This window comes from Peromyscus californicus, unplaced genomic scaffold (genome assembly GCF_007827085.1).
Source record: "Peromyscus californicus insignis strain IS unplaced genomic scaffold, ASM782708v3 Scaffold_9__1_contigs__length_137607984, whole genome shotgun sequence".
Taxonomy (NCBI): domain Eukaryota; kingdom Metazoa; phylum Chordata; class Mammalia; order Rodentia; family Cricetidae; genus Peromyscus; species Peromyscus californicus.
This window is the reverse complement of record NW_026294617.1, coordinates 65,566,794-65,593,098: the sequence shown is the minus strand read 5'-3', so window position 1 is coordinate 65,593,098 and position 26,305 is coordinate 65,566,794. Positions and strand designations below refer to the sequence as shown.

Genomic DNA, 26,305 nt, shown 5'->3' with positions numbered 1-26,305 from the left:
CTCAGAAGCAAGACAGCTGCCTGGCCTCTCCCAGACCCAGCTCAGTCGCCTGCAGTGCTAAACAAACCCTCTCCAGGAATCTCCACATCTTATATCAGTCTCCACAAATCTGTTGTTAGTCCTAAATCATGACATGAGATGCTGGATTACATTTCACTATTTAATGAATTTATTAAATCAGAGACACAAGGTTTACATTAAGCTCCCCGTCTCCAGTCTCTTGTCATTAAGGCTGGCCTTGACCTCTGCTGTTCATCCAAGGATGATCGTGGACTTCGGATCCCCTTTGCCTCCGCCTCCTATGAGCTAGAGTGCCAGGGGGAGCACCCACCACACCCTGTTAGACTAAGCTTGCATTTTAAAGGACTCTTTGTTGTCAGATTAAGCATTTACAGGGTTCCTTTCAAAATAATTGACTCATTCTGCTAGAGAACCAACCTCGGGTTTGGTAAACAGGCTCATGTTATCTAACAGAGTAAATCACTTTCTCAGTCGAAAATCCGAGAGAGCGAGTGTCCTAGCTCCCACAAGCCACCACAACACGAAGAGGGCAGGCAGAAGATGCGGTAGTCTGTGCCAACGTGATTAGAGTCATTTACTCCCAAACTGGAGCCAACTGCTACTGTTTTTTCCACCCTGGTTAAAACAATGCTGCTAATAAAAGAACCCTGGGGAGGGAAGGCCATAATTAATAGCTCTGTGACGGTGCCGCCACGTGTGTGACATGAAGGCTGTACAACGGCCACACCTCACGTACGTTAGGTCTGCTTCTCGGCCGCTCCTCCAGGGGAGTGATGATTCTCATCTGGGACGGGTGAACTCTGCCAGTGCCTTCTCCCCGTTGGCATTCCAAGTAATTATTTTCTGCCTGCTTCAGGATCACAAGGACGTCCCCGCGCTGTAAGACACAACACCACTCTCTGAAGCAATTATTATTTAATAAAACATTATTGCTTTTCCACATTTTAATCTTTGGAGCCTAAAGCATTTAATAACGTGTAATAGCAGGAACAGAGGGCAGGGATTTTTAAAATTTTTTTTTTTAAAAGAATCAACCAGTAAAGAAAGAGCTTGACTTTACCTTACAAGAGAGTTCCGTGGGGCTTTGGGAGACAATGTCTTCATTGGCAATTCCGTGAGGCACAGACAGCTTAAATGTAAACCGTAAGAGAATTATTCGAAATCCCAAACCTTCACCTGCTGCTGATCACTTAGGACTCGGCATGTGTGCCTCTTCAAAGGGTGAGCAGGCTTCACGCCCTGGATCCAGTGGGGCCAGCATTTCTCCTGGATACTAAAGTTCTGAGGAGGTGGAGTTGAGCCCACAGGATCACAAGGGGTGAATGTGGCCTCAAGTTCTCTCGGGAACTCTCCATTTGCCTTGTCGTCTCCCTGGTAGCCGGTCAGTCTGCTTGAAGCCCAGCCACTTCCTATTCCCTCAGCAGTCTGGTCTTACAATGGTTTCTATACATGGGCCCCAGGGCCAAAGGGCTGTTTCTGCCCTGGTAAATTCTAGCTAATGAGTACGTGACAGTACTGTATAATACACACTTAAAACACAGAGAAGGAGGTGGCTTGGGTCCCTGGATCACCCAAGAGCAAACATACAGAGTACAAGGAGATGGCCATGTAAGGCTGGGCTGAGTAATGTCATTTCCCTCACATCTCCACAGCACCCAGGGCTCCCAAGGCACATAGATTTCCAATTGTAATTTAATGGTAGTGTAGCCATAGGGGGTGGGGGTTGGGAAATGGATTTAAGGATGTATTTTATAATGAGATACATCACTTAAATAGACCATCATTTTGATGCATTGATTTCTTTGAATTCTGTAAATGTTTTGACATTATGCAGCTATATAAAGAGCCCCAAGTGAAACCTGGTTCCCCTTGAGTAAACATCCTTGGCATAGAGTGACCAAAGCAAATAGAGGTCTTACCACTAGTTAACACCGACTCGATGCCAATTGTTTCGTGTTCAAATCCTGGTTTTACTGCTAGCTGGCTTAAATCTCTAACGTGGTCTCATTTTCCTTATTTGTAGAATGGGGATAATAACAGTATCTAATCTACAAGGTTAGTTTTAGTGCCTAGCTGACAATTAGTTCTCAATACATACCAATTACTATTCTACTTTATTTATTAAGTAGTTTATCCCAAAGACTATCCCTTAGGTTTGGGGAGTTAAAGTTCCATTAGTTTATACTTCATCTTAGCTGAGAGAGAGGCGGGGTGGGGGTGGGGGACAACGACAATGGGTTTCATCAATTTAAATGACTGTGAATATATTATCTTTTTATCTGTTTATTCTCGTCTCAAAATCTGAATTAGCTTAAAGTAAAAAACCCTTTCTGGCTTGATAGAAGTTTAGAACAGGATAAAATGACTAGCTACTGCTAAAAGCAGCACTGCCATACTATTATTTTAAAAATGCAAACAATCCTCCCCCCACTTATAAGCTAATTTACTTATTTTTCTGGTTGACCTGACCATAGAAAGCAAATCAACTCTGTTTTTCATTTGTGGGAAACGCAGGCAAAAGTCATCTGATGAAAAAAAAAAAAATCCAAAGAGAACAAAATTAATACTCAACTATCTCAATTACTGATAAGAACTTTTTTTTTTTTTTTTTTTTTTTAAAGATTTATTTATTATGTATACAGTGTTCTGCCTGCACGTACCCTGCACGCCAGAAGAGGGCACCAGATCTCATTACAGATGGTTGTGAGCCACCATGTGGTTGCTAGGAATTGAACTCAGGACCTTTGGAAGAACAAGCAGTGCTCTTAACCTCTGAGCCATCTCTCCAGCCCAAGAACTTTTAACTAGTAGCTACTAAATGGGCCATGATAATTATGCTTACAAAATGGGGGAAAAAAACTGCAAGAAAGTCCATTGATCTTAATAAAAACTTAACTTCTACTTCATTCAAATGCTACTCATTTAGTGGGCAAAGCAGCTGTAAAGTACCAACTATAGCAGGAGATGAACCCTAGTATCTGCCACCCACTCCCATGGCAGATCCCCACCGTGCCAATGACTTACACCCCCATCTGCCTGCCTTCCCTTTCTGGGTGTTCCCCCTAATACTGACACCCGGTCTTGAAAACCCAGGGTTTTGCTGTTGTTGTTGTTATTGCTGTTTTTTTAAAGAACTATTTGTTCTATGTGTATGAGTATTTTGCGCGCATGCATGTCTGTGTATCATGTGTGTCCTGGAACTTGAGTTACGGATGGCTGTGACTTGCTATGTAGGTGCTGGGAATCGAACTGGGATCTTCTGCAAGAACAAGTGCCCTAAGCCTCGGAGCCATCTCCCCAGCCCCTGAAAACTGAGGTTTTGTGGCAGTCTAAAGCTTGCTGTGTCAAGGGCCAACCCCACACTTGCTTTTACTGATTTTCCTAAGGATTACAGGTCTTACTTATCCTAGGACACCCCCTACCCCCCTTTTGTTTTTGTTTTTGTTTTTCTAGACAGAGTTGCTCTGTGTAGCCCTGGCTGTCCTAGAACTCGCTCTGTAGACCAGAGATCTACACCTCTGTAGATCAACTACCTCTGCCTCCTGAGTGCTACGACTAAAGGTGTGCAGTACTACCCCTCAAGCACCAACATTTTTAAATTCCAGGCTTACCATGTATTTCCTGTAGAGAGGGTGTCCTGGTTTGGGACGAGGGGGTAGCACCGGATCTTGGTTTTTAAAGACCTGACTCTTGGCTTTTGAGAGTCCAGGGGCCAAGGGACTTTGCTTTTTCTGAAGATCCATGTCGGAAGAAGACCGATTAAAAAGCAAATTTTTACTTGATGATTTGGTTGCAGAAAGTTTAGGGGGAGGTGGTCTCTCAGGGGCACCTTTGGGAGGAGGCTTCCAAACTGGAATGACTTTTCCATGTACAGGTCTAAAAGGCAAGGGGGAGCCAGGAGTCAGCATCTTGATCTCATGGAGGTTCTGTCTACTCTTCTTTACACACACACACACACACACACACACACACACACACACACACACACACACACACACAGCCTGGCACAGAGGTGAAGAGCTTGAGCTTTTTGGCTAGTGGGATACAATTTACTGAAAGCTGCAGGGTATGCTATTTTTGAGCAAATGACTCTTGCATTAAACATTATATTAGAGGAAATGCCACGATGTTCCAGCTTCCTTTTAGCTTGCACTAGAGATTCATTAGCTCAAGACAAACAAGCGTTTACTGTCATGAGTTCTCTAAGGCCCCAACTGCTCCTAAACACACCGACTATTTCAGGAAGCTAAGTACTTTCTACCACAGTCTGAGACAAAAGCTTATGCATATGATGATATCAGGTATATGTGCTTGGGTCCTCTGCATAATTAGAAAAGGAACATCAAAACCCCCTAATGCTCACATTATAGGCGTTACTATTAAAACTCTTAATTTAGATTAGCATAAAGGAAGCTCTGAAAATGGAACAGGACAGCAACTACTTCGAAAACCTTCTTCCTAATCTCTAAATGGAAATAAATTTCAACACGGCAATGCCTTCTGAAAGCGCAACAGCCTTTGTCTCGAATACCTCTAGAGCTGGGGGACAGGCCACCTCTGAGTTCCCTTCAGTGGGGCTGAGAAACGCGCCTGCCCCTCCTAACAGGAGGCTGTTTGTGAGCAGACTCCAGCAGAGGAAAGTTGTCTTGTTTATTTGGAAACAGTATCAGACTCATGCTTGTGCTCTGTAGGGTTTTGGACCTTGTTGAAAGAAGAGAAGATGAGAGAGCCCCACAACCTGCTGTCACAAGCAGACTGAGGGCTGGTGGCCTGGGCAGACTCCTGAGTTTCTCTCCAAGGCAAGACCGAAGGCTCACAGGCCTGCCTCTGGACGACAGAGAGCAAGAGCCAGCTCTCCAAGGCATGCGATTCCCTCCAACTTTCCCATATTTTACCTACCTTGGTGGTAATCTGGGGGGTCCTTGTCCCAAGCCTCCTGATTCACTAGCTTGCTCCGGTTCCTATAAATGTCACAGAAAGCTTTTTTAGTTAAGACTAACCTAAAACAAGAGTTTGCAAGAGGCACTGGGGTCCATTTTTTTGGTGAGTCTCTAAGTAGAAAAGCTGAGAAATTATGGAAAATAGCTGAGAAGTACTCAGTATTATACACATACATACATACATACATACATACATATATACATACACATGTTATTTTTATTTATTTTTGAGACAGGGTCTCACTACGTAGCCCTTGCTGGCTTGGAACTACGTAGACCAGGCTGGCCTCGAACTCACAGAGATCCACCCTGTCTCTTGTCTCTAGAATGCTGGGATTAAAGGTGTGCACTACCATGCTAAGCCCATGAAGCAATATTTTAAAAAAGACTTTTTTATGTGTCTGCCTGTTTTGCCTACACGTATGTCTGTGCACCACACGTGTGCCTGGGTCCCTTAGGGGACAGAAGAGGGGGTCGGTGCCCTAGATGGTGGTTTTCTCCTTTCCTGCTAGAGTTTGCTTCAATTTTAATACAAGGCATTTATTCATCTCAATTATGGCAGAAAACAAATGGTCCTGACTTTAACCCGTAGAGAGTGAAGGGGGTGGTTGTTTTGCTTTGGACAGTTAAACCGTCTCTCCTTGCCAGATAGCTTCAAAACAAGCTGCGGGTTTTGAACTAAAGAAGTTGAGGACATTAATTAAAAAAAAAAAAGAAAAAGAAACTTAAGGCATGGCCTGAAAGGAAGACATTCGAGAAGACAGAAGGGCAGGGGAGAAGGGGGTTTTACCAGACAGCAGATGGGTTGCATGGGCTGACAAGGGCTTTGTGGGGGAGAGTTAAAGGAGGACTGGAAAAACCAAGACAGCCCTAGCTGGGCTCTGCAGCCTAGGGATAGACGAGAGGATTCAGAAGTGGGGGAACAGATAGAGAGGGGCTCGGCTGTTCTGCTTCAATTTTCAGAAAAAAACACTTTTGCATTTTTTAAGCATTTGTTTTTATGTTATGTGTATGGGTGCTTTGCCTGCATGTATGTCTGTGCATCACGTGTGTGCCTGGTACCCACAGAGGCCAGCAGAGGGCATTAGACAGTTGTGAGGCGCCATGTGGGTGCTGGGAATCGAACCCAGGTCTTCTGGAAAAGCAGCGGTGCTCTTAACTACTGAGCCCTCTCTCCAGCCCCCAGAACATGTTTTTGAGGATTGGGAAATCATTCTTCTGTTGAATGAGAAACAAAAAGATCTTGAAGCCCACACAGGGCTTTATCTTTTGGAAAAGTCCTTACTAAATTGTTCTTAAAATTGAAAGAATTCACTACCAAGACCAACTTTCTCTTTTCTACTTTTTAAGATCCCCAATACCCACCCATGAAATACTGCCTCTCAGACTTTCAGGGGGACGTTTCTAGCCCTTTAAAATTACATTGCATTAAGAATTATTTAGTTATTGCTTAGGAATCTTTGGGCAAATCTAAACTGTTTCCTTCATGTAACAAATGAGTGAAAACTCCTTTCCACGATGGTTAAGCTCATGCTATTTGTAACATTCCCTTAAATACCAAGTGATTAATCGCCAATAACTATGATAATTTAAACATGCTTCGATGTTTCAAAAGCTCATTTTTTAAAAAACAAATTAAGCTTGCCCTTAAAACTTGGTTTCACTAATGAGTTCAGTTAATGTAGTGAAGCGAGCCTCCAGCTCATAAACCCTGCAATATTCCAGAATATAACCCACACCTTATAAATACGCCGCTGCCTGTAATTCTTCCTGACAATATCACTATGATAAAATCGTGTCTTTCCTTGGTCACCTTTAAAATTAAAGCAAACAAACTTTAGCAGGGAAGGAGAATTTTTTTTTTGGTTGATTTTTCTCAAAATTAGTGGTGGGAGATGCCTTAATAATGAAAGGAAACTGAAGCAAAAAATACTAACATGTAACTTGGATATGGAAAGGTATCTATCAAATGGCGTATACCAAATATTAGCTGCAGTCTCGTGGGCTGAGGATTTCTGGATTCTCTCATTTGTTTTCAGCAAGGCTTGACCCCAACTGGGCTGCATCCCAACCCAGTGATGGTATGTTTGCGGAAAATGTCAAGTATCTTTTAGATCTCGCACTTTTGACAGACTTTAAGCTGGAACAAGAAAGACACATCCCGGAAGGCATGGACACCCTCCCTCCGACACGGAGAAGAGGTGGCCTCTACTGCTGCAGCAGTGTTTGCTTAGCCTGGGTTGGTGCCCAGGTTCTGCCAACAGTCCTACTGATTGGAGACGCCCCCCTCTCCGGCATTCTGCACATGCCGTGAAGCCTGTTTGTATCGTTTTAGGTCTTTCTAGCTCTGAGATCCTGGAACTCTGGCGTCTGACAGGCTGGCTGAGGTCCTGGCAGAGGCCGTTTCCTGCTTGTAGCATCTCTATAGACGCCATCTTTTCATAGTCAAATCATACTCTAATTTTAGAAAAATTCTGTTTTTTTTTCCTCTCTTTTCCTTTTTGAGATGGGATCTTGCTGTACAGCTTGGATGGGAACAGAACTCATAATTCTCCTGTCTTAGCCTCTCCAAGTGCTAGGGTAACAGGTTAGTGTCATCATACCCAGGGATTCCCAGGTTTCTGTGGCATTTAAAAAAGGTAGGTATTTCTCTCTCAAGACCACAGGTGTATCATCACATTTGTGCTGGGATTGTGGAAGAACTGGCCTAGGTATGTTTTGCAGGAGCTGACACCACTTCTTAGAGCAGAGTTTAGAATCAGCTTGCCTCAGGCACATACACTTCTGTGCTATGTGCTTAGATTCTGACATGAATCACGCAGGTTTCCTGACTTTGCTGTAGAGTTGGGATCTTCTTTAGGGATGCTTTGGGACAGGCGAGAACACACACAGCTCCAGTGGCTCCCGACGGGACCCTAGGGTCCATCATTTAAGTGATGGAAGTGGTCTGGCAACTGCAGCCACCAGTTCGGATGCAAAGTCCCCTAGCGCTCTGTAAGTTAGGAGCAATAGCAGATGAGTTTTGTCCAGGGGCCAGCTTTTGTAAAAAGGGACAGTTAGTAAAGACTGTCTACCCTCTTGGTCTGTGACACTGGCGCTTTTTTGTTTTGTTCTTGAGACAGGGTTTCTCTGTGTAGCCCTGGCTGTCCTGGAACTCCCTCTCTAGACCAGGCTGGCCTCGAACTCAGAGATCCTCTGACCTGTTTCCTGAGTGCTGGGATTAAAGGTGTGTGCCACCACAGCCCGGTGACACTGTCACTTTCTAGAGGTCTTCCCCTTTACCCCTAGTCCTTACGACCTCTGGTCTAAATAAACTCAGTAATTACAATTCTCAAAACAAAATTTTCAGGCATGTGATTGACCTTAGTCTCCAGAAATCGACACTTGGTCTGCACGGATGGGCATGGGCTGGCTGTGACTCCCTCTGGGATGGATGCAGGGAAGGATTTCCACCATGTTCATGTGAGGCAGAGATGTAGTGTGAACACAGGAGCTCTCTGGGTGGTGTTAGTTTATCCTAACTTGTTTACTTGTAAATGTAGATGTTGCCCTTGGACTGCGGGACACTACAGGTGCTAGTCTTAGTGTTCCCACAGCTCTGTTGTTCACAGAGCCCTTCACACTGGAGAATGTGCACCTTTCAGGAGAATGGAAGTCTGAGGTCTTTGTGAGCAACTGTCTTCCATAGGAGTTTGGGGTTACAGTATGTCAGGGGCCCTACTATCTGCTGTTGGGTATTCTTGGCCCAGCATTAATAAAAATTTATTATCAAGTACTTTGAAGATACAAGTGATCACTAAATTTTAATTCATTCTACAGGAAATCTCATTAACTTGGTATTGGCTAATTTAATTTAATGTCTTTTTCAAAGAAATTTCTCTTCACTAGAAGATTGGATGGGTTGCTTGTGTGATGAGCACAGTTAATGCACAGGGTAGAACTATTATAAAAACTGAACTAAATTGGTTTCAAGACTTTAAGAATTGATTTCTCTTGAAACAAGCCATAAAGATTGCCCATCAGGAAGAAATTTTTTAAAATGCACGAGGGAAGAATATTGAGGTTGAAATTTAAAATACATATATAAAAGGTCCTAGGTATGTTAACAAATACATAGCAAAACATTGTATTTTAATTAAAAACAATCTTAAATTTCAGAATAAAAATTATTAGGGTAGTTAAATTATTATCATTATTATTATTTTTAATAAAAACAGATTTGAGTGTTTTAAACAAAAACTAACAATTTGACTAAATATTTCTACAAATATTAAAGTTTTTTGGAAGTTTTAATAACTTCTTCATTATTATTATAGTATCATATAAAAGACAGTGTCATTGTATCGGCACAGAAGAAATTACTTTATAATGAAGTACAATGAATGAACCCAATCCTTCTATATGGACTTGTAAAATATTGAATATAACATTAAGTAAGTACATGAGGTTTAGCAATTGGGTTCTAATAAAATATTTCTAAAAATATAACCAACGGTAAAATAATTTAAACAGGGGCTGGAGAGATGGCTCAGAGGTTAAGAGCACCGACTGCTCTTCGAGAGGTCCAGAGGTCCTGAGTTCAATTCCCAGCACCCACATGGTGGCTCACAGCCATCTGTAATGAGATCTGGCAACCCTCTTCTGTATACATAATAAATAAATAAATAAATAAATAAATAAATAAAAAAAAAAAGAAAAAAAATAATTTAAACAGCAACTGAAGATTTAGAATGGGTTCAGAACTCGGCCTTTAAGCCTAACAAGCTCTCAGGACCACTTACTGGGTTTCTAGTTCTGTCTGAGTTACCGAACTTTCCAGACACTGTACTGTAAGTATTTCCAACAGGCTTTTCGGCAGGAAGAGGAGGTGGGCTTTGCGGATCCTCGTGTAAACCTGGGGAAAAGACAGAAGACAGAAGTCACCAGCAATGGCTAGTCCAGGAACCCATCGATGACCCAAACGTAGCTGGGCTCCTTTGGAAAATGGCCGGCAGGAGAGAACCACACCCAGCACTAGACAGTGAGCCATCTGCAGACTTCAGAAAATCGATGGATGAGCTAAACATATTACATGTTACAACAGAGGGAAAGCACTGCTAAGAATGATGTGTCAGGCATTCACTCAGGCATTCCAATCCTCACCCCTGTATTCGATTTGTCTGGTCAACAAGTAGTAGCTGGTAACTACATGTGGCCATTTAGATTTAAATCTTACTTAAAGTGAAACCAAGTTAAAGTTTTTGTTCTTTAGTTGTGCTAGGCACATTTCCAGCACCCAGCACCCACTGGGGCATAGAGGCTACCATGGTGGCTGGCACAGATACAGCATTAGCAGAGGGCATCATACCAGACAATATGCTACCTATTTTACTGAAGCTGAAATTAAGAAAACTGTAAGTGAGCTATTTAATTTATTAATGTCAGTAATTGTCAGGTTTGTTCATTTGAACCCAAAGCCTGTGCTCATTCTAGTAAGACATGGTCCTTAATAGGTGGAGTACCCAACCTTCCCCCATCCACAAATAATTAAATGCTTCTGATAATTCAGGTTAATGACCATAATTAGCCTCAATTACAGAAACAATACCTTTAAATCCAAACCATACATTTAGCTCAGTAATACTTATTCCCAACTTACTTTAAAGAGAGAAAATAGAGATGATTAGATTTAATTATTGCCTGATAATTAAAATATGTGTGGAGGAATACCTCATGAGGGGATGGTTGAAACACAGTGCAGGAGGCTAAAGCCATCTTTACACTGTCTGGCGTAGCCACTAAAAGTATATGGGGATTCTTATTTGTTCAGATTTCCAGCTCCAATGAAAAACCGCTACCAAGAGGATGTCAGGTTCCTGTTTTATCCACAGACAGGAAAACATTTTCAAAAGGAAAACAATGATTTAAGATGGGCAAGTATTTGTAGTGAGAGTCTGTGCTGCTCTGGGAATCAAAACACACAGGATCATCCACATCAGTCACCTTCTGCAGGCCTCCCTTTGTGGCAGATCCTCATCCTCACAAGAAATGAACCACGTTATTTAAGAGTTTACTGTAGCCCTAAGCAAGTGAGCTGGACGCTTCCTTGCAGGAAGGGCACTGGGAGAATCTGGCATGGGAGTGATGGGCTTCAGAGATACAGTTCCAATTTGAATCCACCAGTAAAGGTATCTGGCAAAGGCCTGAAGGAACGTGTATACCCTGCGGAGGATATCTTAGGAGAAACAGGTTCCAGGGGAAGGAGATGACAGGGTCCAAGACTATAAAGAGCCTTGCACCACAAAGCTGTTCATTTCTTCCCATTCCAAATTCTTTAGACACCAGAAATCACGGTCTTTCCTCTGTACTGTATACATACATTGGTTAAAATTGTACCAAAAGGGGCTGGAGATTGGCTCAGTGATCTTCCAGAGGACCCACGTCTGACTGATTCCCAGCACCCACATGGCAGCTCACAGTCATCCCTCACTCCAGTTCCAGGGGACCTGACATCTTGTTCTGATCTCCTCAAGCACTGTATGCACATGGTACACAGACACACACGCTGGCAAAACACCCACTAAAAAACACACTAACAATTTAAAGAAATGTACTAATAGAATTCCAGGGCATTGATTTGTGCTGGAACTAACTCGTTGGAAGCTATTTTGGCAAGTCAATTCTTGTACACCCAGCAGGGCAGATTCACCTTCTTAACAGTTCCTGGGGGCATTGTTTGGGAAATAATTTAAGATGGTTTCTTAGCTTATCCTTTCATGAGAGTTATTAACCCAATTTAAGAGAATAAACAGTAGGCCTGCCACTGCTCACCCTTAGGAATGCCTGCTCATGAGCTCTGCTGTTAGCTGGCACTCAGAGCTTGGACTGTAAGATGGGACCAACCACCTCCCCCCCCCCCCCCCCCCAAGACAGGGTTTCTTTGTATAACAGCCCTGGCTGTCCTGGAACTCACTCTGTAGACCAGGCTGGCCTCAAACTCACAGAGATCTGCCTGCCTCTGCCTCCTGAGTACAGGGCTTCAAGTGGGACCATCCTTAGAATTAAGAAATCACAAGAATCTGGCTCACATTCGGCACTTTCTTTCCTTCCAGACATCTGGAATTTTAGAATCTGTCAGTTTCTAACAGTGGCTATGTAACCAGCCTCAGTCACAGGAGTGGACAGAGCATCAGCATGGCAGGAAGCTTCCCTACTTAACAACATTCTGTGTGTTGTCTTAACTCATTGTAGGGTAACTGGAGGATGCCCGTGTGGTGTGACTTCACCAGAAGATTCCTGGAAGCTTATGCCGGTTTCTGTCACATCGTACCCCGTTTGCCTTTCCTCTGGGTGGATTCGGTCTCATTTACTTCTGCAGTAATAAATCATAACCATGAATACTGCGTTCTGTGAGGAGTCCTAATGATTCACCTGACTTGGAGGTGGTCTTGGGGGCACGGGCATTAGAGAGCGGAGCTCAGTGTAAACCATGAGAGAAGGCTGGAGTCCATCCTTAGAAAGTCAAAGAAAGGTCAACCTAGAACCCACATGAGGTCCCTATAATATTCATGACCTTTATATTTTACTATTGCCTGTTAAATCAGAATACAATTATAAGGTGATAGCAAAGAGGCAAATAACCCAATGAGCTATAATTTTACTCCTTTCTGACGATATCACACCGTCAAAAGCGATTATACCACCCTTTCCTTAATTAACACTACGATATAACCTTCAAAGGAGCAAGACCTGCTGGAATTTCAGAGCCTTGACTTTCTCCTCATTTTCCACGGCAACTCAGTTCAACCGTCTTGCTACCGGCTGAGTGCTATCGGTTAATAACAAAACCACCAAGAGATCAAAACCAACGTGACGCTTCTCCGTAGTATTTTAGAGAAAAGCCAGTCCCCTAACTTCAAGTGTATGCTCCTGCACACTCTCGGGGCGCTGCAGCCTTGGACACATCGTACCCCACATGCCTGTGTTAGGAGGAATCAGTACTTCCCGTCAGACAAAGGCAATGGCGCCTAGGGGCCATGCAGAAGCGCTGCAGGCAGGGGGGAAACCAGAGGCTCCTGGAAAGCTGAGTGAGGATTTCGAGCAATGCTGGGGACTGCTCTAGAACCTACAGCTCTAGAACCTGCAGCTCTAGAACCCACAGATTTTTTTTTCTTTCTTTTTTTCTTAGTGTCTCTTATACCTCAGGCCGGCCTCCAACTCACTGTGTAGACAAAGATGACCTTGAACTCCTGATCCTCTTGCCTTCACCTTCTCAGTGCTAGGATTACAGATGTGTACCATCTCTCCCAGTTTTATACACTTCCAGGAACTGAACCCAGGGCTTCCGGCATGCTAAGTAAGCACTCTACCAATAGAATCACATCCTCAACCCTAAACATCAAATTTCTTTTTGAAGTAGATACAAAATTTCACTTACTGCATGACTGAAAAAAAAAATCAACTAAGGAAACACACACACAAAAATCTAGCGTTATACCAATTTAAAAATGATATTTATTTTGCAATGTAGTCCTCCTAAGAAGTACAATTGTTACATGTTCCTAAAGCCTTTGGGTACGGTTCTTTGCACAATTCACGCATCGCCGTATGCAGATTGAGCTGACTGGACAATATACCCACCACAGACATATGTAACCTCATTTGCTTTAGTTTCAACGTTTCCCCGCCCGTCTTTGCCAGAGGCACTGATGATATGAAATACTATGCCTATTCTCAGAAACACGCTCTCCTATGCTCTTTGTCTAAAATCAACCTTCAAATTTACGGTGAGAACTCTCCAAAGAACCGCGAGAGAACACCTTGCTCCGGGATGTCCGTGACTGGGATGTCCATGACCGTGAATAACAAACTGCAGCTTATACATAACTTCAAAAGCAGACATTGATAAGTTCATTCAGATTTCTCCTAGGCTCTTGGAGGAGTAAATTAGGAAGACAGAGAAGAGCTTACATTTTTCTGGTTTGGCTGGGATTCGAATTACTGTAGGCTTCCTGGTGGGTGCTGCTGGAACGGCTTTCTCCTTTGTTGGTTCCGTTTTTGTGGGGAGCTGAAAAGGATCTAATGAAAAACATAGTTTATTTTACATGTTTTAGTTAACACGGACTCAAACAAAAAAGCCTCATTCATAATTTAAGAGTCATATTTTTCATGCCCCAGGGAAAACTATTCATGGATAAACAAAATCTCAGTTTGCAGAGACAAAAACAAAGTTGGAGCTCATAAAAGGAAATAATTTAGTACCCTGTAAATAATTCATATGGCTTTTCTTCCTCTCTGATGAGAGAGATCCAGGACAATCCTGAATTATGTAGAAGCTGGCTTTCAGGGGAGTGCAATCATTTCATAAATGTCGGCCTACAAATGAGGGGCAACTGCGACAAGCAGTCTTTCCACACAGCAACACCTCCCAGGCCCCAGGAGGGCTCTCCTCACATCCCTGTGCAAGGCTGCTGCGATATATGCTCACCAGAGGCCCCATCCTCCTCTGCACATGGCCTGACTAGGAAGGGCCCAGCTGCTTAGATTTAACTTAGTGAGGCTTTACTTCCATAATGTGGAAGTAAAAAGGGCTTTATTCCAGAAATAAAATATCTTCCTTCAAATACTTAACTTTGGGGCAAAGATATATGATTTAGCATTTCTCCATCTTCATTTTATTTTAAGTGAGTCAGATACACCTAAGGTAAGTATTTTAAATCAAAACATAACTATAAACCTTTTTTTTTTAAGTGGAAAGGAATGAACTTTAATGTAAATGCTCTTTTCATTATTTTAGAAATTATGTCTATAAAAATGTTGGTATGTGGGTCTGGAGAGATGGCTCAGTGGTTAAGAGTACTTGCTGCTCTTGCGGAGGACCCAAGTTCGGTTCTCAGCACCCACATTAGGGTTGTAACTCTAGTTCCAGGGGATCCACTGCCTCTTCTGGCCTCCATGGGTACCAGGCACATATGTGGTACATAAATAAACATGGAGGCACCCCCCCCAATATAAATAAATCTTTAAAAAAAGTTTTTAGGTGTATGCATATGTGTGTGTGCTAGTTCACATGCATGTACACACAAGTACAGGCATTGAGGCAGGCTATTGTACTGAACCTGAAGTTTGCTGCCTTTCAGCTAGGCTGACTGGCCAGCAAGCTCCAGTGGTCTGCTTATCTTTGTGCTGGGGTTGCAGATGCACACGCCCACATTTGGACTTTGTGTGGGTGCTGGGGATCCACACTCAGGCCTCATGTTTGTGCAGAAGGCACTCACACCCACTCACACACTCCATCTCCCCAGCTCCTATACAAATTGTTTTGGAAGACAGGAAACCCAAGGCTTGGGAGGTAGGTCGGGTGGGAAAAGGTGCAAACATGAGGCCCTGCTGCAGTCCCCAGAATCCCTGTAACAAACTTGGTGTACTGAGGGAGCAGACATGAGGATCCCTGGGTCTGGCTTGCAAGCCAGTACAGCAGGAAAGGGGGCGTCAGGTTCAGTGAGACCCTGTGTAAGAAAAGGGAGAGAGCAACAGAGGAAGGCAGTCCATGTCAGCCTCTGGACTCGGCATGCACACGGGTGTGTGTAACACAGACACATACACACACAGAGACATACAACAGACACAGACACATTTAGACACAGACTCACAGATGCATACACACACAACATACACAGACACACACAACACACCAGACACACACACAACACACACAGATACACACAACACACACAGACACACACAACACACACAAACACACAACACACACAGACACACACAACACACACAGACACACACAACACACACAAACACACAACATATACAGATATAGACACACAGACACATAGACACAGACTCACAGACACACAACACACACAGACACACACAATACACACAGATACACACAACACACACAGACACACACAACGCACACAGACACACACACAACACACACAGAGATACACACAACACACACAGACACACACAACACACACAGATACATACACACAACACACAGACACACACAACACACACAGATACATACACACAACACACAGACACACACAACACACACAGATACATACATACAACACACAGACACACACAACACACACAGATACATACACACAACACACAGACACACACACATCATAAAAATAATTTAAAAAAGAAAGATGGGAGACCTGAACATAAACAGAACAGCACAGATAAAATGATATGATCTGCAGCATCTCCCTTTTCTGTTACTTCGTTCCCGCCGCTGCTCTGTGCCACCTCCGCGGCCTGCCGGAACCTAGAACTACTAGCCTTCCCTACCCTCTACAAGCTGCAGAAGCCTGCCTGCCTTGACCTTGCCTTCTAATTATCCTCGGCCCTCACCCAGAACCTCAGCTGTCACATCCTAGTTTTCAGTATCTCTCAGGGCTCTGTTTTCTGCTGGCAAAAGGACCAGAGAGTTTAGAAAAGGATCGAGGCTGGTAAATGCTCTGTGTGATCACCCCTGTCGGAGTTGTTTCTGGCTGACGATGACTGCTGGGTGAGTTTGGGGGGAGAAGAAAATGGTGACAGTGAAATGCTTGAAACTGGGTTCCGGGACAATAAACTGCCTCTACATTTTCACATTCCAGAGTAGGTAGGTGTGTGCACGACACGGGCACAGGGTGTGTGGGTGGACAGAGAAAGGAGGTCAACAGGTACTGTGGAGAGGCTGGCCCAGGAACACTCAAACCCAGCTTGCTGGAGAGGCTAGCCTCAGGAAACCCTGGCCCAAATCCTGCACTCCGTAGAGGACAGATCTCAACAATCCTGTCAAAGGGTCAGCCACATTGTCTTAGGACGAAGGTTGTAAACACAAGAAGCTATGCTACAGTGTGCATGCAAAGAACTCCAAGTGTCCTAGCTTCCCACTCGTTCTTCTTAATTTTCATATCACAAGCTGCTCTTAAAAAAAACAACTTACTGAGTCACGTGTAACTCTTCTGGCAGGCATGCCTTGGTGAAAACCAGTGTACCACCATGGCAGACTGGCAGGAATGGTGTGCTGATGGGCCCGGCTGTGCTTACTGAGTCACAAGGCCATCGGCATGTCGTGCTGGGCTGAGCTCCATGTGACAGACCACAATCAGAGCGGACAAACAGCAGCAAACCAATCAAGGAGAAGAATGGAGGACCAAAGGCCTATCTTTATCTCGATGACGGCGGAACCCAGGGCTCTGTGCACACCAGGCAAGTTCCCTCCAAACGAGGCACACCCCCAATTGCTGAAGCTTACCCCCCCGCAAATGTGGGCAACATGCAAAGCAAGCATGGCATGTCCCTTAGTGTTTGGGGGCTGCAGACACAGCCTGGAAGGCGGCCACATCACTGGCATCTGTTCAAAGATCTACAGTTTGTGCCTTATTTTTAGAAATTTACTCCATAAACAGAACACTGAAAGTAATTGTTTATGGGAGGATACATTATAGGTATTTTTTTTTTAAAGAAATGAAACGAAAGCAAAGCAAAATATCGGAGAAACAACCGATCAACCGGGAAACCCTGAGTTAACTCCAAAATACTTTCATTTTATTATTGAAAAAAAAAATTGATGACAAACATTTTAAAAAGTATACTGTAAGAAAGAGCTTTTTTAAAAAAAAAAATTTTAAGTACTTTTTTTTTCCAGTGGTTTGGAAAATGGCTATAGTTTTAAAGGTGGAGATATTAGGTATAAGGAAACAATAGGTTGGATTAGACTATTATCTCATTGCTTTGTAGCCAAGCATGGTGTTGCATGTGCCTTTAATCCCAGCACTCAGGAGACAAGAGGCAGGTGGATCTCTGAGTTCGAGGCCAGCCTGGTCTACAGAGCGAGATCCAGGACAGCCAGGACTAGACTGAGAAACCTTCTCTCGAAAAAAAGCCAAACAGTAACAACAACAAAAAACCCAAAAGAACCAAAATCTCATTGCACCAATAATACTAATAAACAATAATAAAAAAAACCCATAAAAATAAAATCTGATTTGGGGGCCTCGAGAAACATGGATACATGCATATAACTCATACACACGATAAATAAACAAAACTTAAAAAATCAGACAAACAAAGGTAATGGGATGGACATGGAGGCCCAGTCTGTGATCCCAACAGCTGTGATGTAAAGGCAGGAGGAGGGCGAGCTTGATGCAACCTGAGCTACATAATGATGATCCTGACGGAAAAAAAAAGAAAGAAAGAAAACCAAGAAAAGATGAACCATTTTGTTAAAGGCAGCACTTACACAATTTAAATGGCTCTTAACACAAAATGAAAACCAGGTCTTCCATCCATCTTCTATTACCATCTCCTCAGAGGCCTTCCAGACACATTAAGACTTTTAACACAATCAGTAGCTAAAATACCAGGAACACCATCCTTCATATTTATTGCTTATGTTGAGAGAGGGTCTCATGTATCTTGGGTGGTGATACATCGCGATACATAGATATATCAAATTCATGTACCTGAGGATGACCTTGAGCTTCTGACCCCCCCAGCTCCTTCTCTGAGTGGTTAGAATTACAGGCAAGTGCCACCATGACAGGTTTAAGCAGTGTTGTGGGTTAAACCCAGGGCTTCATGCATCCTAGACATGCACTCTGTATACATCCTTAGTCCCCTGCACCTTGCATTAAAAAAAAAAAAGAATAAAACATATGGAGGTTGGCCTATATTAGGAAATAACAGGTTTGTTTGCTGTCTAGGTTGATGATATTCCATTCATTGTATTGTATCACAGCACAATTCATTCAAGCCGCCCACTGAAACATTCCCAATATTCTTTGTGTATGTATGTAATCTGTGGTGGTTGGAATGAGAACGCCTGCCATAGGCTCGCATACTTGAATATTTGATCCCCAGTTGGTGGAACTGTTTGGGAAGGATTAGGGGTGTGGCGTTGTTGGAGGAAGATGTGTGTCACTGGGGCGTGCTTTGAGGTTTCAAAAAAGCCATTCCCGGTATCTGCCTCCTCTTTGTGGATAAGGATGTAAGCTCTCAGCTGCGGCTCCAGCACCAGGCCTGCCTAACTGCTGTCAGGCTCCCTGCTCATGTTGGTCACAGCACCTAACTCTCTAAAACTGTAAGACCTAAATAAACTCTCTCTGTGGTGATACATTGTGTACCCTAGCCGGGCGGTGGTGGCGCACGCCTTTAATCCCAGCACTCGGGAGGCAGAGCCAGGCGGATCTCTGTGAGTTCGAGGCCAGCCTGGGCTACCAAGTGAGTCCCAGGAAAGGCGCAAAGCTACACAGAGAAACCCTGTCTCGAAAAACAAAAACAAAAACAAAAAAACATTGTGTACCCTAATAAAATATGCCTGAAGATCTGAGAACAGAACAAGCCACTAGATTAAACATAGAAGCCAGGCAGTGGTGGCACACACTTTTAACCCTTGCATTTGGGAGCCAGAGACCCGTCTGGATCTCTGTGAGTTCAAAGCCACCCTGGACTACATGAGATTGACTTGGTCTAGGGGAGAAAACAGAGCCAGGTAGTGGTGGCCCACACCTTTAATCTCAGTACTTGGGAAGCACACATGCCTTTAATGGCTGGGCGGAGAAAGGTATATAAGGCATGAAGAGACAGGAACTAAAGTCTTTCAGCTGAGGAAAGCTTTTTCAGGTTGAGGAGTCTTAGAGGTAAGAGGTGGCTTGTTCCTTTGTCTATCTGATCTTTCAGCTTTCACCCCAATATCTGGCTCCAGGTTTTTTTTTTTTTTTTTAATTAAAAGGCCATTTAGAATTTGTGTTACATCTTTCTTCTATGAGTTGCTTTGGTCATAATGCTTTGTCACAGCAATTGAAAAGTAACTAAGACATGTGTGCATGCATTATCTCCAATGTTATTTACAACAGTGTTTTTTTTTTTTTTTTTGCTTTTTTTTTTTTTGCTTTTTGAGACAAGGTTTCTCTGTGTAGCTTTGGACCCTGTCCTGGAAGATCCACCTGCCTCTGCCTCCCGAGTGCTGGGATTAAAGGCATGTGCCACCACCACCTGGCTTAGAACAAGTTCTTAATCTAGAGCCCAGGAGAGGTCTTGACATGCTGAATGTTGTACCTCAAACTGTTTGTACACGAACTACTGGACATCTTTTGAAAGGAGATAAAAGATTCACAGTCTGCATCAGGTCCTCAGAATCCTGTGGTCTACCAGTGGTTAACAACCTCATAGCGAGAATCCTATCAGTGACTGCTCACACATCACAAGACAAATGTGCCGTCCAAATCTAGGGACGTCAATGGCATTTTTCTGTGTTCTTCCTTTTAGTCCCTCAGATCAACACCAATTATTCTCCACGTGTCGCCGAACAAGCAGGCCCCTGCACACCTATGCACGGTTCTTCATTACTGGGCCGGTAAAAGCCCTGATGATAAAGCAGTCTTCCGGCCATTACCTGTCTGTAATAATATGCTTGTCACTGCAATTAGTTTCCCCATCCCTGGCTCGCTTCTCTGTCATTCCTCTCCCTGGAGTTCTGTTAATAGCAGAGATTGGGCTAAACTATTATTCCGGTCTGTGCAATGGAGCCGACAGTAAAAGCATTCTGCCTTTTTTTTTTTTTTTGACAACTGGGTCTGATTTGTAAGGGTGTGAAGTGGAATCGCTAATACTTCTCAGCTTTATTACATTAACCTGGAAGGCATTCTACCTAAGAAATGAATCCAATATTAAACTGTCTGTTTTATGAGTTTTCCTTTAATAATTTTTTCTAATCTTTACAATGTTTCCATAGTGTCAGTATTTTCTGATCTCTATTTCCTGAGATTAATATGGCAACTTCATTTTATGAACACTTTTATTAGTTTTTCATTATTTTTGAGGGAAGACAAAGAGAAGCAAAGACATATTTCTGAGTCTTCTTCTGCATTCCTCCCCCCAGTTCCTGGCTGATGCCGGGGCCAATTAGGCAAGGGTTCAGAGAGGCCATAAACTTTTATTTATAATGACAATGCCATGGAAGTACCAGGAAAGTCTCACAGAATACCCAGTCAAAAACTAAACAAAAAAATTCATCAGTCCCAGGAGTGGGACGGGGGCTGAGGTGACCCTGAAGGCCTCTGGAGGGTAACAAGGATGGGGAGCCACAAGGCCAGTGTACACTCTGGAAAAATCCCTGGGGCAGCCATAGTTCAGAAGATGATGAAAAGCTAGAGTGAGCCAGTTCAGAAGGAAGCTGCAGTAATCTTGGCACAAAGGCTGAAAGTGGGGCGGCACCCAGGGACGGAAGCAAGGAGGCCGTCCTGAGGATGGGCAGCACCCAGGGACGGAAGCAAGGAGGCCGTCCTGAGGATGGGCAGCACCCAGGGATGGAAGCAAGGAGGCCGTCCTGAGGATGGGGCAGCACCCAGGGATGGAAGCAAGGAGGCCGTCCTGAGGATGGGCAGCACCCAGGAATGGAAGCAAGGAGGCCGTCCTGAGGATGGGCAGCACCCAGGGATGGAAGCAAGGAGGCCGTCCTGAGGATGGGCAGCACCCAGGGACGGAAGCAAGGAGGCCGTCCTGAGGATGGGCAGCACACGGTAAAGCCAGCAGGTGACGGTGACTTTAATAGATGTGAAAGTGAAAGGAATCATTACAGCCAGTCTACAGCAGTGGTAGGGCTTTCCTCCACAACCACGTTAGCCCTGGTAACATCCTCCAGGAGGTGGCATTACGATGGTATTTTATATACGAGGAAACAGGCCCTTCGAGGTGAAGGGAAGTGCTAAAGTCACCCAGCAATTGTGTGAGAGCCTGCTCTACTCCAAATCCGAACAGCTAGACACTCTGTGACACAGTGAGAAGATTCAGGGATGGCTTCTGTCCCTAGGGAGGGCTGTGCATGTGAGGTTGTCACCCAGTGAGGTGAAAAATACGGGGTGTGGGGGGGCAGGTTTACAAGATAAACACTGGGCTCCCTATGACCTCACAGTCACGAGCAATGGTTAAAGTCAGGTGGGGCACACAAATTATACATTTTGCCAAAAGACGGCCCTGATAATCAAATGTTGTGCAACGAAGTGGTAGAAACCAAGACAGGGGAAAAAAAAAAAAGGCTGAGTGTGAAGTATGAATCTGCAGCCACACCGAATGTCTGCTGTTCAGCTTCCTGTGTGAAGCCATCTGTCAGTATCTGCTTTATGATACGGAAGATGTTCTCAGTGCTTTCACCAAGTTTCCATCCCACAGCATCTAGCAGGTTCCAAAAAGGCAACATCTGTTTGGTTTGTATTGTTTCCCCACCTCTGACCTTCTCTGACACTTGTAACATCAAAAGGTTTAGCTAAGAAAATGATATTAGCAACAACCATAAAAAGGTCTCTGAGGTTTTGCTTTGTTTGGGGAGTCCTGAAAATGTTGGGTAGCAAACGTAATGTAAAAAATAAACAAGACAGAATAAAAAGACTGTTTGGGGGCTGGAGATGCAGATCAGTGGGCAACATGATGAATGAAGCCTTGGGTTTAACCCCCAACGATACACAAATCAAAATGGACACACACACACACACACACACACACACACACACCCTGGAGCCTTGGCTGGAAAAACAGTTTTATGACATGAGGCACTGATAGTCTTTCAGTCTGTTTACTTCATCTGCAAAGTGAGGCCAATGATGCCTTACTGTTTCTGTATTAAATCAAATTATGTTTGAGTTGTATGCATTAAATAAAAATAGTATCCATCACAGTGTTAGGGCCATCAGCGGACACTTAATATAGTCTAATGCTTTCCTTCTGCTTTTGATGGATATGAGACATATCTTTTTGCTTTATTTGCCATGGCCAGTTATACTGCTGTGTGCATTAAATATTTAACAAATATGTCTGCTACCATGTACATAGTATGCAAGATTTTTTGTCTGTTTGAGATGTAGCCCAGGTTGTCCTTGAACTAGTGACCTTCCTAACTCAGCCTCCCTAGTGCTGTGCCTACATCTAGCTATCTTGCTTAGCCAGACTTTGGTTTTGAAATCGTGTGTTCTACACCATTCCATTGCATGCTTAATATTTATAAGAGAACAGTTAAAAATCTGGAAAATACTATTAAGTCTGTATGCCCACAAACGTCATCCAAATAAGCAAATAGTAGTAAAGGGAATTTTATCAGTGATCTTCGCATCAGCTTAGTTTGACAGATCAAAGATAAGCTGTACATCACCGAGAGATAAGCTTTGCTATCTCAACAGTGCGAGGAAAGAAAACATTCTCTTGGCCTCTGGGAAATTTAATTATCCTGATCTTGGCAGCACACTGACAATTGTTGAGTCTTATTTACAGAAATTAGCATTGCCAAGATACACTGTGAGGATGATGGGAAAGAACCTTGCAGCACTTGGGTCCTAGCTTAGCACATCACTCTTGCAGGACCCCTCCTGGGCGGGCCCTTTGGCTCTCCATGAGGATCCTTGTGGGGTCACCACATTATTCTCTGTCTGTGAGAAGCTTCCATCTCCTCCTACTGCTAAGTCCCCAGACCCTTTCAATGTGAGGCCTGAACTTCAAATGATAATTGGGGAAGCCAGCCCCACAACAAACTGACCCCCAGCGCCATACAATAAAAATCAATGCATTCTAGTGTCTCTCCATTCACTCCTGTCTCCATCTCCCACCTCGGGTTCTCCCTTTCCTCCGTCTCCGCACGTAAGCACTGCATGTCTCTTATTTCTGCGATACTATCCTGAAATATACACACACCTCCATACATGCGTATGTACCGAAAACCAGAAAGAACAGCGACACTGTAGGCACCCTGATGAGCCCAGGTTCCCCTCCACTTCAGAGTTTGCTCACCTAGAACCGTCTCAGAACCGAGGTGTTCTTCAGCTGGGCTCCCTGAGGTGGGCAAAACATCATCATCAAAGCTGATGAGGTCGATGTCCCCCAGGGTCTTGCCCTGCAGAGCTGGAACTGGAGGGTTGGCTGGAGGCCCTTCTCCCGGTGACCTGAACGCTTTGGCTTGTGATGCTACTGAGAGGCGGGGAGGGACCGAAACCAGTTTTGGTGGAACTGAAGTGTAAGTTGGGGCATCTGGGGAGGCCGATTTCTTCGGCAGCAAAGGCCGGGGCGCTGGAGTTGGGACTTTCTTCCCCGCGTCAGGGCTCTCGGCCATGGGCCTTCCTCCTGAAATCTCATGGTTCACACTGCGGGGAAGGCCAGGAGTTGGTTTCTTTGGCAATTCAGGTTTGGTTACTGGGATGCTTCCGGCTTCTGGTGGTGATGAGGATGGGGTGAGCCCTTCTCTGGAAGTAACCTTGAGCCTGTTTCTGGTCCACGAGTCCCACTGTCCAGAAGCCCTGTTAGCAGCTGGCTTGGGCGCCACCGAGGGTTTCCCTGAGGAAATAGCAGGCTTCGGGGGAACGGTGCGGGGAATGATCTCTGGTTTCTTGGGCAGTTCTGAGATTTCTGTACTTGTCTGACCCTCAAATGCTTTGATCCTGGAAACGATAGTATTTTGGCTTTGTTCTGTGTTCATAATGTTCATCACTGCCTGACTATCTAAGTTGCAGGTGCTGTCCAGCAGACACGGGGGTGGCCAGTCTTCTCTGAGGCCCGCGGGGCTTTTCCGGCTACCTTTCTCTTCACTGTTAGTATCTCTAGCTACTGGTCTGAGGTTGTTTTTTGATCTTGGTCTTGGCACTGGACATCTTGTAGCACTGGGGTTTTCAGGACAATTTTGCTCTTCAGAAATATCAAAGACGATTAAAGGTGCCACACTGGGTGGGAGATCACCAGCTGAGGCTGTTGGAGACGCCTGAAGAGGCTTGAGAGGCGTCTGTAGAGCTGGCAGGACCAAAGGAACAGAGCAAAGTTACGGTGTTATCATTTGAAAGTAAAAAACGTAGTGGAAGATATGTAGATTTTAAAAATATACATATAGGCTACCAAGAGATTTGGTAATTGTAAAACCACCGAGGAACTGTGTGTGGTCAGCTTACAGGGCTATACAACTTGCATTTGTTTACATAACATAGTCACTGTATATTTTAAAATACCATTAGATTCCTGGTTCTCATTAGACATCACCCGAACCATTTCTATCTGGTTGTCAAAACTCCAACAACTTTAATGCTTTCCTTTCCAAGGCAAGTCACTCTCATCCCTATCTCTTTGATGAACTAAATCCTCTGAAGAAGCGCAGAGAGCAATCTCCCTTAGCATCTTACCAGCTGAACCTGCTAAATGTAAAATCCTCCTCAAGGGGAGCTGAGGGGACCCATGCTAATGCAGAGTCTGAGTTAAACAGAGGATGTTTCTGTGATATGGACCAGGGATTGGGGTTGCAGCTCCCAGGAAAGCTCTATCATAGCAATCACTGCAATACCCGAATTAAGAAAGCACAGTGATCACAGAGCTAGGAAGCAGACCTCAATAAATTATGCATGACTTGCAAATTATTTTAAAGGCTGGGGGCCAGCTGATCCCAGCCCTAGACCTAGGCCCGAATTAGGGAAGACAGATTGCTTGCATTACTTTGAGGCAGATTGCTGTCTATTTCTTCCGGAAAGTCGGTCTGAGTGGCGGAAGTGCTGGTGCTCCTCGGCGTGGCAGCGGCATTATTGTTATTTGTAGAGTTCACCTGAACTTGGTTGATTTCTTTTATCACTTGCTCATAGGAGGGCGGGAGCTGGAAAGCAAAGAAAGAAAATTGCCTCCATCTACAGGCAACAGGCAAGGGGCTTCAAGGCTCCCTGCGAAAAGTCTTTGAATTTAAATTGAAAAGGAGAATGCCAAGAGCCAAGGCGGTGTTTAGTTACGAACCTCAGCAGGAACCAAGTCGTTTGGTCTCCAAGGGCCTGCTACAGGGCTGGAGGGGAATCCCAGTCCTGGTGGCGGAGCTCCTGGGAACCACGAAGCCGGCCTCAGTGGCTCTGCTGCCACAATGGTGATCTCCGGGCGCCTGGAAGATGGAGTCCCAGTGAGGTTCTCAGGTAGGAAACAAGTTACCATCATCAGAGACTCATGGCGGCAACCACTTCCCAAGAAAATGATCAAGATCTCTTAGAGGCCTCAGGAGGGCCTTTCTGGTACTGTGGCTGGATAGTCTAGCCAGGCAGGCTTCCAGGGAGCGAATGACCATCATCCTCCAAGGATCTTGAAAAGGTAGAGAATTAGGCCCAGTGCATTTAGACCTGCTTTGGTTGATAGTGGACGGGGCTAATTAAGGCTTTTCAGCTTTATTCCACAGCTCTGCTGTTGGCTAGCAGACCGCACAAATGTGTGGCGTATGGTAGAAAAGCATGCTGGTCCTTGACTTGTTTGGTTTTCTGTGATGATAAGGTATATATAGAGTGAAAGTTACCATGTGATGAGCATCATTGTTCTCACGCTATCTCTACCCCAACTTGACATTTCCTTTA

General features: G+C 44.3%; 1 protein-coding gene across 5 annotated transcripts in view; it reads right to left on the bottom strand.

Annotated features, from left to right (window-relative positions):
• Sh3d19 (SH3 domain containing 19) overlaps positions 1-26,305 on the bottom strand; it is a 165,032-nt gene that overhangs the window by 18,832 nt on the left and 119,895 nt on the right. For 3 of the 5 annotated variants that reach the window (XM_052730219.1, XM_052730220.1, XM_052730222.1), the window contains 9 exons: positions 25,707-25,845; positions 25,419-25,572; positions 23,739-24,728; positions 13,911-14,018; positions 9,743-9,855; positions 4,921-4,982; positions 3,633-3,897; positions 1,082-1,150; positions 749-898 (listed from right to left, as the gene is read on the bottom strand). In XM_052730219.1, coding sequence (XP_052586179.1) covers positions 749-898; positions 1,082-1,150; positions 3,633-3,897; positions 4,921-4,982; positions 9,743-9,855; positions 13,911-14,018; positions 23,739-24,728; positions 25,419-25,572; positions 25,707-25,845 — 2,050 coding nt within the window. The remainder of the gene's footprint in view (positions 1-748; positions 899-1,081; positions 1,151-3,632; positions 3,898-4,920; positions 4,983-9,742; positions 9,856-13,910; positions 14,019-23,738; positions 24,729-25,418; positions 25,573-25,706; positions 25,846-26,305) is intronic. The other 2 variants (XM_052730221.1, XM_052730223.1) reach the window with 1 other exon arrangement.